The 13818-nt window shown below is 44.9% G+C and overlaps 1 protein-coding gene across 2 annotated transcripts in view; it reads right to left on the reverse strand.

Annotated features, from left to right (window-relative positions):
* Window positions 1–13818, reverse strand: part of grin2aa (glutamate receptor, ionotropic, N-methyl D-aspartate 2A, a) — a gene marked incomplete at both ends in the record, with an annotated part of 128222 nt that overhangs the window by 112119 nt on the left and 2285 nt on the right. Inside the window, one exon of one of the 2 annotated variants that reach the window (XM_079178321.1) lies at window positions 6650–7162. In XM_079178321.1, the coding sequence (XP_079034447.1) occupies window positions 6650–7159 (510 nt within the window). Of the gene's footprint in view, window positions 1–6649; window positions 7169–13818 lie in introns of those variants that run through there. The other variant, XM_079178320.1, reaches the window with a different exon arrangement.

A 13818-nucleotide genomic window follows, 5' to 3' on the forward strand; every position in this document is an offset into this window, starting at 1 on the left:
ACTTGTACAGTCCCGAACGGCAAACAAATAGTTGGACTGTGATGGCGATGGCAGCGTGACACTGATCAACGTCGCTGTGCGTCAAAAGCACGCGGAGCACGCGGAGCACGCGGAGGACCCGAGCGTCTCCGACAGCACGAGCTGCAGAAAGAGTTTGACTTGAGGACTAAGCAACAGCAGAAGGTTGAAATGACTAAAGACTAAAAGTAAACGCTTACAAAATCAATTTAGATTCCAGTTCAGCTAGCACATAACGCAGTTAGTCCGTCCATGCCCAGCTTTTTGTCAATTAATTTAAGAGTGGAGAAGAGAAGATGCTCTGGGTGGTGTGGGTCATAACTTTCATTTTTACAGTGCCAGGTCAATACCCATCCAGTGGATTTTATTACACAAAGGGCTTTTACAGCTCGTGACTCGACTCGTCCACCTGGCTACAGCCGTCACTGTTAAAATGCACCCTCTTCTTCTGCAAGCATCCGTGTGTGCTAGCGGAATATGGAACTTTGTAAGTGTGTGTGTGTGTGTGTGTGTGTGTGTGTGTGTGTGTGTGTGTGTGTGTGTGTGTGTATGTTGCTGCAATCTCTGAACACACTGCGGCTGAAGCCAAGACTCTCCTGAGACGCTGAAGGGGAAGAGGCGACAAAGAAGGAGGAGAGAGAGGAAGGAAAGAAAGGAAAACAGAGTTGAAGAAGGAGGAGAGATGAGGGGAATGGGAGGGATAAAGCACAAATGCTAACTTTTCTATACTTTGGAACAGATGCCATCAAGGACAGCCAGAGAGGAGGGGGGGGGGGTATACTCATAGAAAGAGCTAACAGCTCCATTTCCTCTAGTCCCACATATTCATTCAAATCGATTCCCTTTGAGATGTGAGAGGCCATTTCTCATCGGCAAGACGGCTGCATAGCTATTGGAATAATACACACGCTGGAACATACAGTCGCTGCGCGCACGCACACATGCGCACACATAAGTGTTTTCATATTTACAGTAACACACACACACACATTAAAGCACTCACACAAATGCTACACACACCATGAATAGGAAACAAGGAGAGTCCTGCCACCAGGAGTCTGACTGAGGACCATCTCACCGAGGGAATAAGATATCTGACAACAGCCCAGCGATGTCATTACTGCTCTCTGGACACACACTCACACGAGCCAATTATAGACACACAAAAACAAATTGCCTTTGTTGGTGAGTTATCGATAATGCACATGCGCACAGATAAAACGCACACACACACACACACAGTTCCGAGGCACTCGCACTACACAAAAGCAGAATATTCTCTCCACCGAGGTGTGTGACGGTGCGGTGGGCCCGGTGGTTTAGCGGGCTGAGGGTGCTCCAGTTAAATAACAGTGTGATTTAAGCCAAACAAAGACCAAACGTCTCCACACGGTAACTGGACGAACTCGTGAGTAATATCATACAAATGTCGTTTCCATCCACTTTCTCTCCTTTCTTCCACCTTTCCGCTCTGATTTGTTGTATTTGACACGAGCAAGAAGCAACAACCGTCAGTGAGTGTCTGTGTGTGTGAGTGTGTGTCTGTGTGTAATTATTACACCGCCTGAGGGGAGACAACAACAGGGATGGATGAATAATGTCCTTTGATCACAACACCACACACACACACACACACACACACACACACGTTTGCATCTATACTACATTATGAAACCCATAAAAAGATGTAGGAACACATACGAGCAGTGCTAGGGCACTAGTGTATCGATATGCATGATCAGGTAACCCTGTTCATCCTGTCAATTAAGGATTTCACCAAGGTCAAACCAGAAAAAACAAAGTCAATAATTAGTGTGTAGTAGTGTAGTACTCCACACTGAAGGCTGCACGCAGGAAAAGCATCAGTGCACCTCCTAAATGTGTCATGTAGCGTCATCATTGAGCGTCATTTTTTTAATAAAATGTAGTCACCACTAGTCAGCCCAAAGCGAGAAGAGTTCCCTGGGTAGTTACTCTTAAAGTGACAATTAGAGACCAATGTCTGTTTTACTGGAAAAATGTCTTTGATTTTGGTTTTTAATAACAAAGCGACAAATTCAAAATCTTCCTCGTGTTCAGTATTTTACTTTTTTTGCGGTGGCGACAGCGGAATAATCTGGGAGGCTTTTGCTTTGAATTCCAAATCGAATGACAAGTCTGTGCTCCACTAAGCATCACACACAGTATTCATTCATTTGTTTCAATTGCTAAATAATTATTTAATCAACCCATGTAAATGAAGTGTCAGCTGTTTAAGACGCTCAACGGATGAATTCTGAAGTGAAAATATCGTGCGTGTGTGTGTGTGTGTGTGCGTGTGTGTGCGTGTGCATTACACACGTGTGGGCAAAGAGCGGTTATGGTGAGGGTATATGGGAAAGACTCCAGGAAATGAATGTAAGTCAATGTAATGTCCTCTGAAGTGATAGAAACTCGATTGTGTGTGTTATTCAGGTTATGTTTAGGTTACTGTACATCTATCTTTGTGAGGACCTGTCCTAGAACTTGGGAGTAAGGACATTTTTGGAAAGTGAGAACATTTGGGCCTGTCCTCACAGAGGTTAGGGGGTTCAAATAAGAACGAGCTTTTGGTCACAGTGAGGTCAGAAGGGCAGTGGTCTAGAGTGGGAGTTTGGTTCAGGAGTTTAGTTGTGCTGATTAGGAGAAGGAGCCAGATAATGCATCGTCAATGAAGGTCCTCACAAGTATACAAAGACAAATGTGTGCGTGCATGTGTCAGTTAAGGCGACATCGCTGCAGAGGCAGTCTGGAACACACAGTCACCTCTGCAGCGTTACACTTGCTGAGGAACATTAAAGAGCGTCACGCGTTGATTTATTCAGAAGCCAGGAAGTTTGTTTTTCTTCAAAGAGCAAGACAGGAAGGGACAACTCCCACCACTGCTGTTAACACAACCGGTGCACACGGACCATGATGGTCTAAAAATGTGAAGAGAAAAAGCACAGCATGCACAAGACTTAACAAACTGGGAGTGTCAACAGACAGCTCGGAGTTGGGACAGACACAAACAAAGACTTGAGAAATACAGAGAGTGTTCGTGACCAACAGGATCCAGTTGCCGTTATTCACCTCGGAGCAAGTCGATAAGCATTTAGCGTGACAATTACATGAAGCCAATCACCGAGCCGGGGCCAGACATCCACCCACACAATTACACCGGCTCAGGGAATGGGAAAGCGGGAGCTTGACGCAAGAGAGGACGGAGAGAGCGAAAGAGAAAAAAAATGAATGTCAGCAATGAGCAAAAAACAATAAATGATACGAGTTTTTCTTTTTCAACCCGCCCTGATTTAAAAAGGAGCTGCCGGGGTGGTGCCTCAGCGGCGGATTGCTGAGAATGCAGCAAGAGAAGACATTCCTCTCCTCGATCTATAATGTATTCTTTTCAATACAGGCGAGTGGTGCATTATTCAACAAAAGGCTGATAGATGTATGGAAGGGACCAACGCAGACCGGAGATGCTGCTACATTTATCCAATTAACAAGCATAGAGAGACGGGTTGAGGGACAACACGAGGAGAGAGAAATAAAGAAAGGACAGACAGAGAGAAGATGAGGCGTAAGTGTCTTTTTGAGAAAAAGTAAAGTAGGGAAGCTACAGATAGTATTCTCTTGAGGTTGACATGGAAACAGCTTTGACTGGAAGTCGTCAGCACCGAGAGATTTAGCCTCCAAGTGACGGGCAGAGGAAGCACGCTGAGTTATTAAAGCATATATATATGCGGGGAAATTTCATGCACGTCTATGCACACACAAGTACAAAGGCGTAATCGTGAACAGACAAACACACGGAGGGTCTTACAAGGCGTAATCATTGGAGCCGAGCTTCTCATATTTCACATGAGGATTAGCGAAAATCTGCATGGAACAAGGCGGCAGAGGGGCCGCGCTACTTCCACTTCAGAGGGTAACTGAATAAACCTTAACCTACCGAGGGTGAGGAGTTATATAAACTTTACAGGCTAAAAGACTGTGTCAACCTTACAAGGAGAGGAGAGAGGACACACTAGAAGAATCCTAATCCGGGTTTGGGACAGAAACACACTGCAGCACTTCACGCAACATTTACATCAGGTTTAAACGCGTGCGCGCGTGCGTGCGTGCGTGCGTGTGTGTGTGCGTGTGTGTGTGTGTGTGTGTGTGTGTGTGTGTGTGTGTGTGTGTGTGTGTGTGTGTGTGTTAACACGATTACAACCATTACCCTGCCGACTCTGTATATGAGTGATGACACAACCACAAGCCAAACGTCCGCTGAATGAGAGTATTTGTTGCTTATATATATATATATATAACGTATTGTTCGGAAAGAGAAGAGCTTTTGAAAAAGTAAATTTGGTCCTTGAGAAATTGCAATCAGCATTTTTTTTAAATATATCTTATGACAAGTTATAGTACAAATGCTTAATTGAAAACATAATTGAGGTTTTGATTGATAATGACAATAACAATTTGCAGGCCTAATAACGATGAAGATGCATTGTGGGAGACTGATTATTTTCAAACACATTAAAACTGCTGGTTTAATTTGTCAGCGTTTTGATTGCTCCGGCTTCTATCACACGTTTACATGTTGGAACAAACCCCATGCTTAGATTTCTATTACATTTACGAGGTTCCCTTTTATATATATTCTTAAAAGAAACTGGTGTACACCATCCTCCTCATGTGTCATCAGAAGCACAGTACATTTACTGCATTACGTTGCATCCCCAAAACGTCCAGAAAGAGCAATGTGTTGATGACAATGAACTTCACACTGTGAAGAGGATTTGAAGCTATAGCACAGACACACAGATAAATGGGGGGGGGGGGGGGGGGGGGGGGGGTCGAGCACTTCAAAGTGGATTATTTTCTCCTCATCTGCTCCCGCAGAGGAAATACTCCTGCTGTCAAGGAGCTGAATTGCTGCTGTTTCAATGACACTCGTTGACAGGGGACATGAGGTGTGTGTGTGTGTGTGTGTGTGTGTGTGTGTGTGTGTGTGTGTGTGTGTGTGTACACATGTGTGTGCTGCTGAAGTAGGTGGTGTGTGGCAGGTGCCAGTCAGGACATTCTGTAATTCCCCTCCACTCAGCCTCGTCTCTGGTCAAACTGAGAGTTTATCCCTCGCCCCCTTTCATTTCCCTCTCCACCTCCTCTATTTCAGCACTCACCTCCCTCCTCCTCCTCCTCCTCCTCCTCCTCCTCCTCCTCCTCCTCCTCCTCCTCCTCCTCCTCCTCCTCCTCCTCCTCCTCCTCCTCCTCCTCCTCAAAAGGATGCCTGCTGCGTGTTTAGCATTACAGGGTCAATAACGTTTTACCACAATAACTTTAAGACATTTGTATATTTGCTATAAACACACGAGATACGTCGCTGAGAGGTTCTACGGCTGCTGCATGCTTTATTGTGGGCCACGGGGTCGGGTTTGGTGGGAGACCTGCTGGAAGAAAAGAACGATTGCTCCGTGGCATGAAATAGGAAGAGCGGCGCTGGTCTTTCACTGAGACTGGAGCTAATGATTTGTGATTGTCTCACACTGGCGGATCTCAAAGGAAAAAGGAAAGGTTCATAGAGAAACAATTCCTCCTCTTTAGGGTGTTAAAGAAAAGACAAACACTCACTAGCTGGCGCTTGTTTGTGGGGGAAGAAGCTAGAATTGATCAAAAGTGTGGCAGTCATTTTTAAAAAGACTAGCACTAACAGTACCATTGGATAAGACCCACGATTTCATTTCGTTTCAACAATTTCACCAAGATGTCAGTCAATGATTTGACAATGGACACGTCGCTATATGTAGCATCTTTAAGTCTGGCTAACACACTGTCTGGTAAGCCGCCTTTGATCTTCTGGGCAAATAATACAGATAAGAATATCCTCATTGTGGATCTGATGAATCCCCGGCGCTAAGCGCTGCCTCGCGAGTCCACGGCATCGTGTGCCGCTCGTGTCTCTTCCTATTCACGGTTCAACGTGATTGGCAGGCTGAGGGCTATTCAAATGGCACCAACCAATCGTGACTCTCGCACTTTTGTCTGAAAGAATCCCGCACCGTGAATGGAGACTTCCAAGATTACAGCTCCCGGTACCACGCAGTCGCCGTTAGCCAAAACTTACAAACACCCACTGCCTTCCAGATTTCCTCTCCTCTTGAGTCACCCATCCTTCTTTCCTTGCTTCTGTTCCCTACCTGCTTTTCTTCCACCCATTCCTCCAACACCTTTCTGCAGATACTTACCTCATCCTCCTACCCATTTCACATCCTCCACATCATCTCTTTGCACCAATGTTAGTCTGGTTCCTGTCTGGGATTCTTTCTTTTCAGCTACACTGATATTTGAAAGGTGCTGCTTATTGGCAGTGTTTCTCATGTAGATAGGATTACCGTTTCACAGGCTCTCGACAGCCCCAACAGCCAATAATGTAAAAGGTGACAGGTGAGTGTGTGCTTGATCTTCTCGGTTCAGCAAAGACTCCAAACCGAAGCAATCATTCAATTATTGGTTCATTTCAAAGTTGTAATTCATCCATTCGGTCAACTCCATACACCACTTGGCTTTGCACAACTTCATCCGTTCATCAAAAAAACAACACTCTTCCAGCAATCATCCTCCCACCCAGGACCCTCCATACCTTATCGGCCATGATCATGGACGACCCTCCGTGGATGCCCAGGATGGGTATGAGCGTCTGCGAGGAAATAAAATCCAAAATCTGGGCGATGGCCTCCTGGTCGGTGCCATCGCCGAACACCACGCCGTGGATCTTTGTCCCGGACATCAGGTCGCACATGTGGGTGATGATGCTCTTCGGGTCGGTCTCGTTGACCAGCAGTGTGACCACGTTGACGTCGATGGGGTCCTCCTTGCTCCACAGCGCCCGGATGTCCCGGTCTGAGATGTAGCGCGTGCGTCCCAGGATCACCGCAATGTTCAGGACCGGCACTTTATCCGAGGCGCCGCCGGTTCGCTGCTTTTGGGCCGCCACGGGGTCGGCGATCAGGGTCACCGCCACCAGGAGAGCCAGGGATAGCAGCACTCCATTACTGCCACTGCTAATGGTGCAGCTGGTGAAACTGCTGCTCCATCTACTCCTCCTCTTACTCCTTTTGCTGCTGAGGGACATTCTGCCAAACCACTTCATCCCCTGCATGGGAAAAGGATGAGCAAGAACGGCATAGATGAGGACAGATCAAAAAGAGAGAAGGAGGTGGCAGAGAGAGGTGTGGAAAGATGAAGGCAGAGAGAAAAGACAGGGGAGATAAATTGTTAATGCACAGCTCTTTAAGCCCACACATTCAGGTTGCATCTTTCCTTTTCATTCCACTTCTTCTCGGTAACATTATTATACACATAAACCTTGTGGGGAAGGAGATGGCCTTGAGAGGAAGTTGCGGAGGGGTGAGAGAAAGAGAAAATGACTAACAAGTGTAGCCTATTCTTTATGGTCACGACGCTGGGATCAGATGATTCAGGAGCAAGCTGTGCTGTTCGGAAGCGGCAGGCAGACAGTTATGCAGTTTACAAGTGTAATATCTTTTAACTCAGCCTTCAGCATAGATTGACGCACAAATTGCAAAGGGGGTGGGGGGGGTGTGAGTGACAGTGATAGACAAACTGTACTGAACATTCCCATATGTTTGCTTATATTACGCTTCCTGTTGGTTGATTTAGCTGTTCAATTATTTGCGATGTTGCGCCGGGCAATAATATTATGTGCATGTATGATTGCGTAAGAGTGACATAATGGTGGGTCATTTGGTTTTCATATTATAGAGTTGAAGGCTATAGCACACACAGTGTGGGGAACAGGGTTCTAGCAATACATTATAACTCAAAGTACTGGAAGAAATATCTGAACAACTTTTGGATGGATTGCAATTAAGTTCCATTGAGATCATTCGTGGTGCCCAGACGATGAATCCTAATGATTTTTGTGATCCCCTGACTTTTCCTCTATAGCACCACCATGACGTCAAACTTTCATTTTCCCAATAATCTAGTTTATACCTGCAAAACTATTCCCGTCAGCCTCGGCTGCACACTAAATGAAGTTGGTGAATAGTATGCCTGTTTAGCATCAGCGGGGTAGCATTGTCATTGTGAGCATGTTAGCATGCTGAAGTTAGCATTAAGCTCAAAGCAAATCTGTGCCTACAGCCTCACAAAGCTGTTAGCATGGAGGTATAGACTCATTGTCTTGTTCGTATATAATTCATATTGGAATTGTGGTCAAATGTTCTCACCGCTTAAACCCCACTGTCATGAACGCAGTAGTGGGTTAAATAAAACTATTAAAAACAAATATAAAACCATTAAACCAGTGTGTGCCAGTCATACTGATTCATTCTCATTTTTAATTAATTAAGTTCTTAAAAGGGACATCACAGCTAAAACTATTGGAGTTGAATCGACATGCATATCTCTCTGCACAGCCAATTGGATATTCTTATGTGAATACAAAATAGAAAAGACAAAATAAATCCTGTGTAAGTCGGTTACCCCTCCCCACTGAAGCTGATTTGAGCCGTTCTTCACCTGAATTTTTTAGGTTTTTACATAAACGATTCAGCGTTCAGAGTGGAGTCGCAGCTGTCAGACACACTCACTCATTTTGTATCGGAGAGGTAAGGAGGAGACAAGTTACATAAAGGCTGAGAGAGAACGAGCAGGCTGATGAGCGCTATAAATAGATTGGGATGCCACTGTGGGACTCGGACAGGGGGGCAGAGGGTTGGAGGGGGGGGTTTCCTCAGTTGTGTCTGTGTGTGTGTGTGGGTTTGAGAGTGTGGATGCGTTACTCTGCACCAACCAGAGCAGAGGAGCGCCGTGACATCATCATCATCGTCTCACATAACTCACACGACGACACCGTCCCTCTCTCCCCAAGGAGACGACACTCGCTGGACCCCCCCGTGGACGTCCGATGCTCAGAGAGCGTAGAACGAGTGTAGGTTTATCGTCGTGTGTAACGCATATGGGCAGGTGTGCGGACCAGCAGAGCGTGAGCAAAATCATAAGGGCATGAAACATATGGTCACATAATGTGTCCATATGCACCACTGACGATTTATGGATCCACTGACGGGGACGGCGTGTTATCGCGTCGCTGCGGAGCCTGTCGGTGCACAAATTGATTCACAGGACCAGCGCCTAGATCACAAGAAACTATTCTCATCTACAAAGGACTCTCTTACTTAACAAGATGCCTCAAAAATAGTGGAGGGTTGGGCCAAGGGCAGGATAACAGGCAATTAGTGTTAGGAACAGATCAGCACGTTTCTTTAACTGCTTTTTAAATGAAGCTTAATAGGACATTTCTTTCCTTTTTTGCTGCTATTTTCATACAAACTTGAAACGTGCACTTACTTGACTGACAATAATATGTGATATATGTATCCAATGACTGCATATTACTGCAACTGTGTATGTGTGAAAATGCAGATCTGGATCTACTACAGTAGACGGAAACCTTTGAGAATCGTGGCGAGAATTTGCGCTCTACATTCATCGGTTACCTGTTTTTAAAGTATACAGAAGTGTAGTTTGTTGATTAAAAACGACCACTTAGTTCAGCAAACCACTCCAAATAGTTTTCGGTTCGTCTCACGCCTGCCAGCTGCTGTTTAACTTTCCTTCTGAGTTTCTCAATTGTCATAAACTTATTTATCAGAATACCTTCTTGGTAAGAAATATAATAAAACACATTTTCTGATTTGTAAAGTTCCCCACTACTTTTCAAGCCCATCTTGCCTCGAGAAAGAGGGAAACCTGCTGCTGCATTGTCTATTTGTGAGTCCGACGGTGGCTTTAGATGATTTTCTGTGGGCTAAGATTTGTCATACCTTTTGATTCTGTAATGAAATTGAGACTCCAGCGGGAAAAGGCTCTGTTGTGAGCTGAATAATGCATGTGGGCTCCCCGTGTTATCCTGCTTCTGAAACTAGCAGAGGACTGCTTGTCCCTCCCTGCCCAACCGAGCATAAACACGGTTAGAGCAGACCCGAGGATGAATCATCCAAATCGCAGTCCGTTCGCTGCAGCGAGAGCACCGATGCCTCATAGATTCCTAGTGTCGACTCAAAAAGTCGTCATCTTCCGTCACAAAAAAAAGACGCAGGATTACATGAAGGCTTGCCCCGACACTTAGTGCAATCCCATAATTCAACAGAACTGATATTTGTTTCCCTTTCTTTAAATCCTGCTTTACTTTCATACATTGAGAGCCCCTTCACCAAACACCCCCAATCATTTACAGAACAGCCCCCATGTGGCTGGCTCCCCTTTCATGTCTTGCTCAAGAGCACTTGAAGCAGGGCGGACTCCTCCTGTCACGAGGCGTTAAACTCCAGCCCTCCGGCTGAAGGACTGTCTTCGTAATTGCCAGAACATCCTGCTGCTGCGGCTGCTGCCATTATCATTTTAAATATTACATTTCGCTATTAATATCACAGTATCGGTTGGACCATCAAACTGTTAAAATGCTTTTCATCAGCGGTTCCTGGAGGTTACAGGAGAGTTATGAAGCCTGCAAAGTCTGGGAAGTCTGAGCAGAGGAGCTGGATGAGACCTGCTCCAGACTGCATCAGTACATAAAGAAATGTTCTGTCTGCATACTGCACAGTGCACACAGGCATTAGGGACTAAATCTATAGGTTGCTTCTGTTACCATGAATATTATGTATGAACGTAGGACGATAGAACGCTGCTAAGCCATTTCAGGACATGTATCCTCCTCAAAACCTATTTAGAATAGCACTCACATACAGTAATGGTGTATGGCAAAACCAGAATTAGTTTTTTTTGGCATATTATGGTATTTATAGTACCGGGCGAGTCCATTGTTGACAAGATTATCTTTCAGTTCCAACGGGTGGTGTAGAAGACTGACTAAGAATAGAGGAGAGTGTTTGTCTTTCCTTGTCTCATCTCTGCAGCATCACAGGGGGGATTCTAGGGCGAGGACGAATGGACCGAAGACGGGAAAAACAGGCAGAGGAAGAAAAGGACAAAAAAAGCAGAGAGAGAGAGAGAGAGAGAGAGAGCGAGAGAGCGAGAGAGAGAGAGAGAATCCACAGCCAAATCGGATTGGGACAGTTTGTCGTCACACAAAGGCTCCCCTTTCTTGGCACCATAACAGTAAATGATGTTTGGCAGGAACATCCATACTACTGGCTACCGTGTGTCACACACACACACACACACACACACACACACACACACAGGGTCGTCTACATGTTCTTCCTCACACAAGCGCATCTATGTATTCTTACCAAATCACTCTCTCAGTGATCAGGGTAGAAGAAAGTGAAACAAGTTGAAAAAGAGTTTGTTTTTCTCTGTTCTATAAGTTTCTTTTTTTTAGACACACACACACACACACACACACACACACACACACACACACTAGCACTAAAATCTCTCTTGCCACAACTCCCGCAAGGCTTCACCGCCACAAAAGCCCACGTTTCTGGTCCACACACAACTAGGTTTCACATGCATCAATAATTCAGCCGCATTATCTTTACATGATGATTAATACGATTGCATTTACCGCCGCGGCCACATTCCTTCTTCCTTCTTCTTTCCTAAATGGCATTAAAATTAGATTATCACACACTCTATGGATATGATTTATTTACAGAGTCGGGCTGCTTGATCCCGAGGATGAAAAGTGTATGTTTTACGATGCCACGGCCCAGAGGACACGTGTGTGTATACATATTTTCTGGTTTGTAGAAGGCTACATTCAATATTGCATGTGTTTTTTAACATAACTTTTACATTTATTCATCGATTCACTTATCTGTCCATCCCTCTTTCATCTTTCACACAGCTTTCAGCCTTCCATCGTTCCTCCACCTTCAATCACTTTCTCACCCACTGCACTGGATTTTCTAAACTTGAGCAAAATGCATTTAAATTCACTACTTTTCTGTAATTTAAGATGACGTCATCAAAAAAGTGGATGGAAACCCACCAATAGAGATAGACCTACACCAGCAGGTCACACACACACTTAAAGAAACTATACTTTAAACATTTATACTTTGTAAAAGCTTATTCTGATATAAGCCACATTTGGGGGGGGGGGGGGGGGGGGGGGGGGGCTGTCTTTTCTGTCTTAAAGGGACAGTGTGTAGGATTCGGTGGCATCTAGCGCTGTGGTTGCAGATTACAACCACTGAATACCCCTCCGCTCACTCCTCCCTTTCAAAGACTGCAGCATCCTTACCATGACAGCAACAATAAGCAGCAACACGCTACATGGCCCAAAGTACGCTTGGCTCCTTGGTTCCAGTAAAGGAAAATTGGGGTCGGATCACATTAATGGGCAACGCCCCCGTCCGTGAAGACATTTTTATCTATGTTTAACGTGGGAGCCTTTGGGCGCCAAGCCGTGTCACCCTCCGTCAGTGGGCGACCTCACTAGTTCTCTTGTGGCTGAATGGGAGAGAAATCCTCACAGCCAGGTTCCAAACTCTTGTGGTAACTTCCTGAACAGTGTTCGGGTGTTATATCAGCATATACTACTTCCCACTGTGCTGGGATGACTTGCTAAAAAGTCACTTATGGGTCTCATTCTCAGCTGTTCCTCAGTCCTTCATCTCTCCTCGTCCAGGCCTATTCAGCAGAGGAACCATTTTGTCGACTACTTTCATAGTTATGTAGTGTCTTTACCTCATTTTGGATCATTTTGCTATTACTAATTGTAAGCCTGTTTACTGACCTTTGTAAGCTTTAACCAGCTGGGTCTGGGATCAGGGAACTAGGGGTGTTGAGGCTCTTCCTTCTCTCTCTGGTTTTGGTTCATCGGTCTCTTCCTGCCTCCACTCTACTGTCTCATTGCATGTCTGCAAAGTTATACAAAGACTCAAATAACTTAATTTTGTTTCTTCATTTATTCTTTTGTCCCAAGACATTTCACTTCTCTGCCATCGTTCTTCCTCTCTCATTCCTATTTCTCTCAGTTATGTGCATTCCCCTGGTCCTGGATCCTTCCATCCCTTTCTAGTTTGAGGGTTTCATCTTAAAATGAGATTACGCCATATGAAGAAAACCTCCACCAAGGAATAGAATTTGTATGATTGCAAATGTGCTGCTGAAGTTAGGAACCGTCTACAGGCCTGGGCAACAAACTAATACTATTTAGAGGGATTTTAAATGTTTTGAATGAACATAAGACTGTTTGGAGTTATTTTTAAGTGGATACTTAATATTCTAAACTGAGATATAACTTTATTAAAGAACATTATTCCCCTCTTTTTTATTACTCAGTTAAACACTTCTCAAAAATCCTCTGCTGCACAAACAGTTTATTTTGATTTATTTCCAGCATGAGCAACTTATTTTGATTTGTTGAAAATAAGCACAGAACTTGTCAAGAGAAAACCGGCATCATAAAGCCCAAGGGCCGTCACAGTGCCACCGACGCTGTCTGGCTGAGAGTTGGACTATGGGATGTGTAGCTTTGAAGCAAATGGGATTGAGCTCCAATTATTTTTGCCAAAATTAAAAAAGGGGCTCGCCACTGATTCTGCACAACAAAAGCTGTTTACTTGGACTGACTTGGACTGAGAGACACATCCAGTGTTCTTGGAGCACGGCCAATACTGGGAACTAAAACTCAGGATATCTCAACCTCTGCAGCTTCTTAACAATCTTGAACTTCTCCCAACTTTGCTGGGAGTGTCCCCTTTGAAGTTAGCCGAAACTATTGCCCAACTATTCTTCCCCTTCCTCAGCTCATTCCTCTGTCCATTCTCTCCCAGCCATTCCCCCCCATCATCTCTCTCTCTCTCT

The sequence above is a fragment of the Pholis gunnellus genome (assembly GCF_910591455.1).
Source record: "Pholis gunnellus genome assembly, chromosome: 17".
Taxonomy (NCBI): Eukaryota; Metazoa; Chordata; class Actinopteri; order Perciformes; family Pholidae; genus Pholis; species Pholis gunnellus.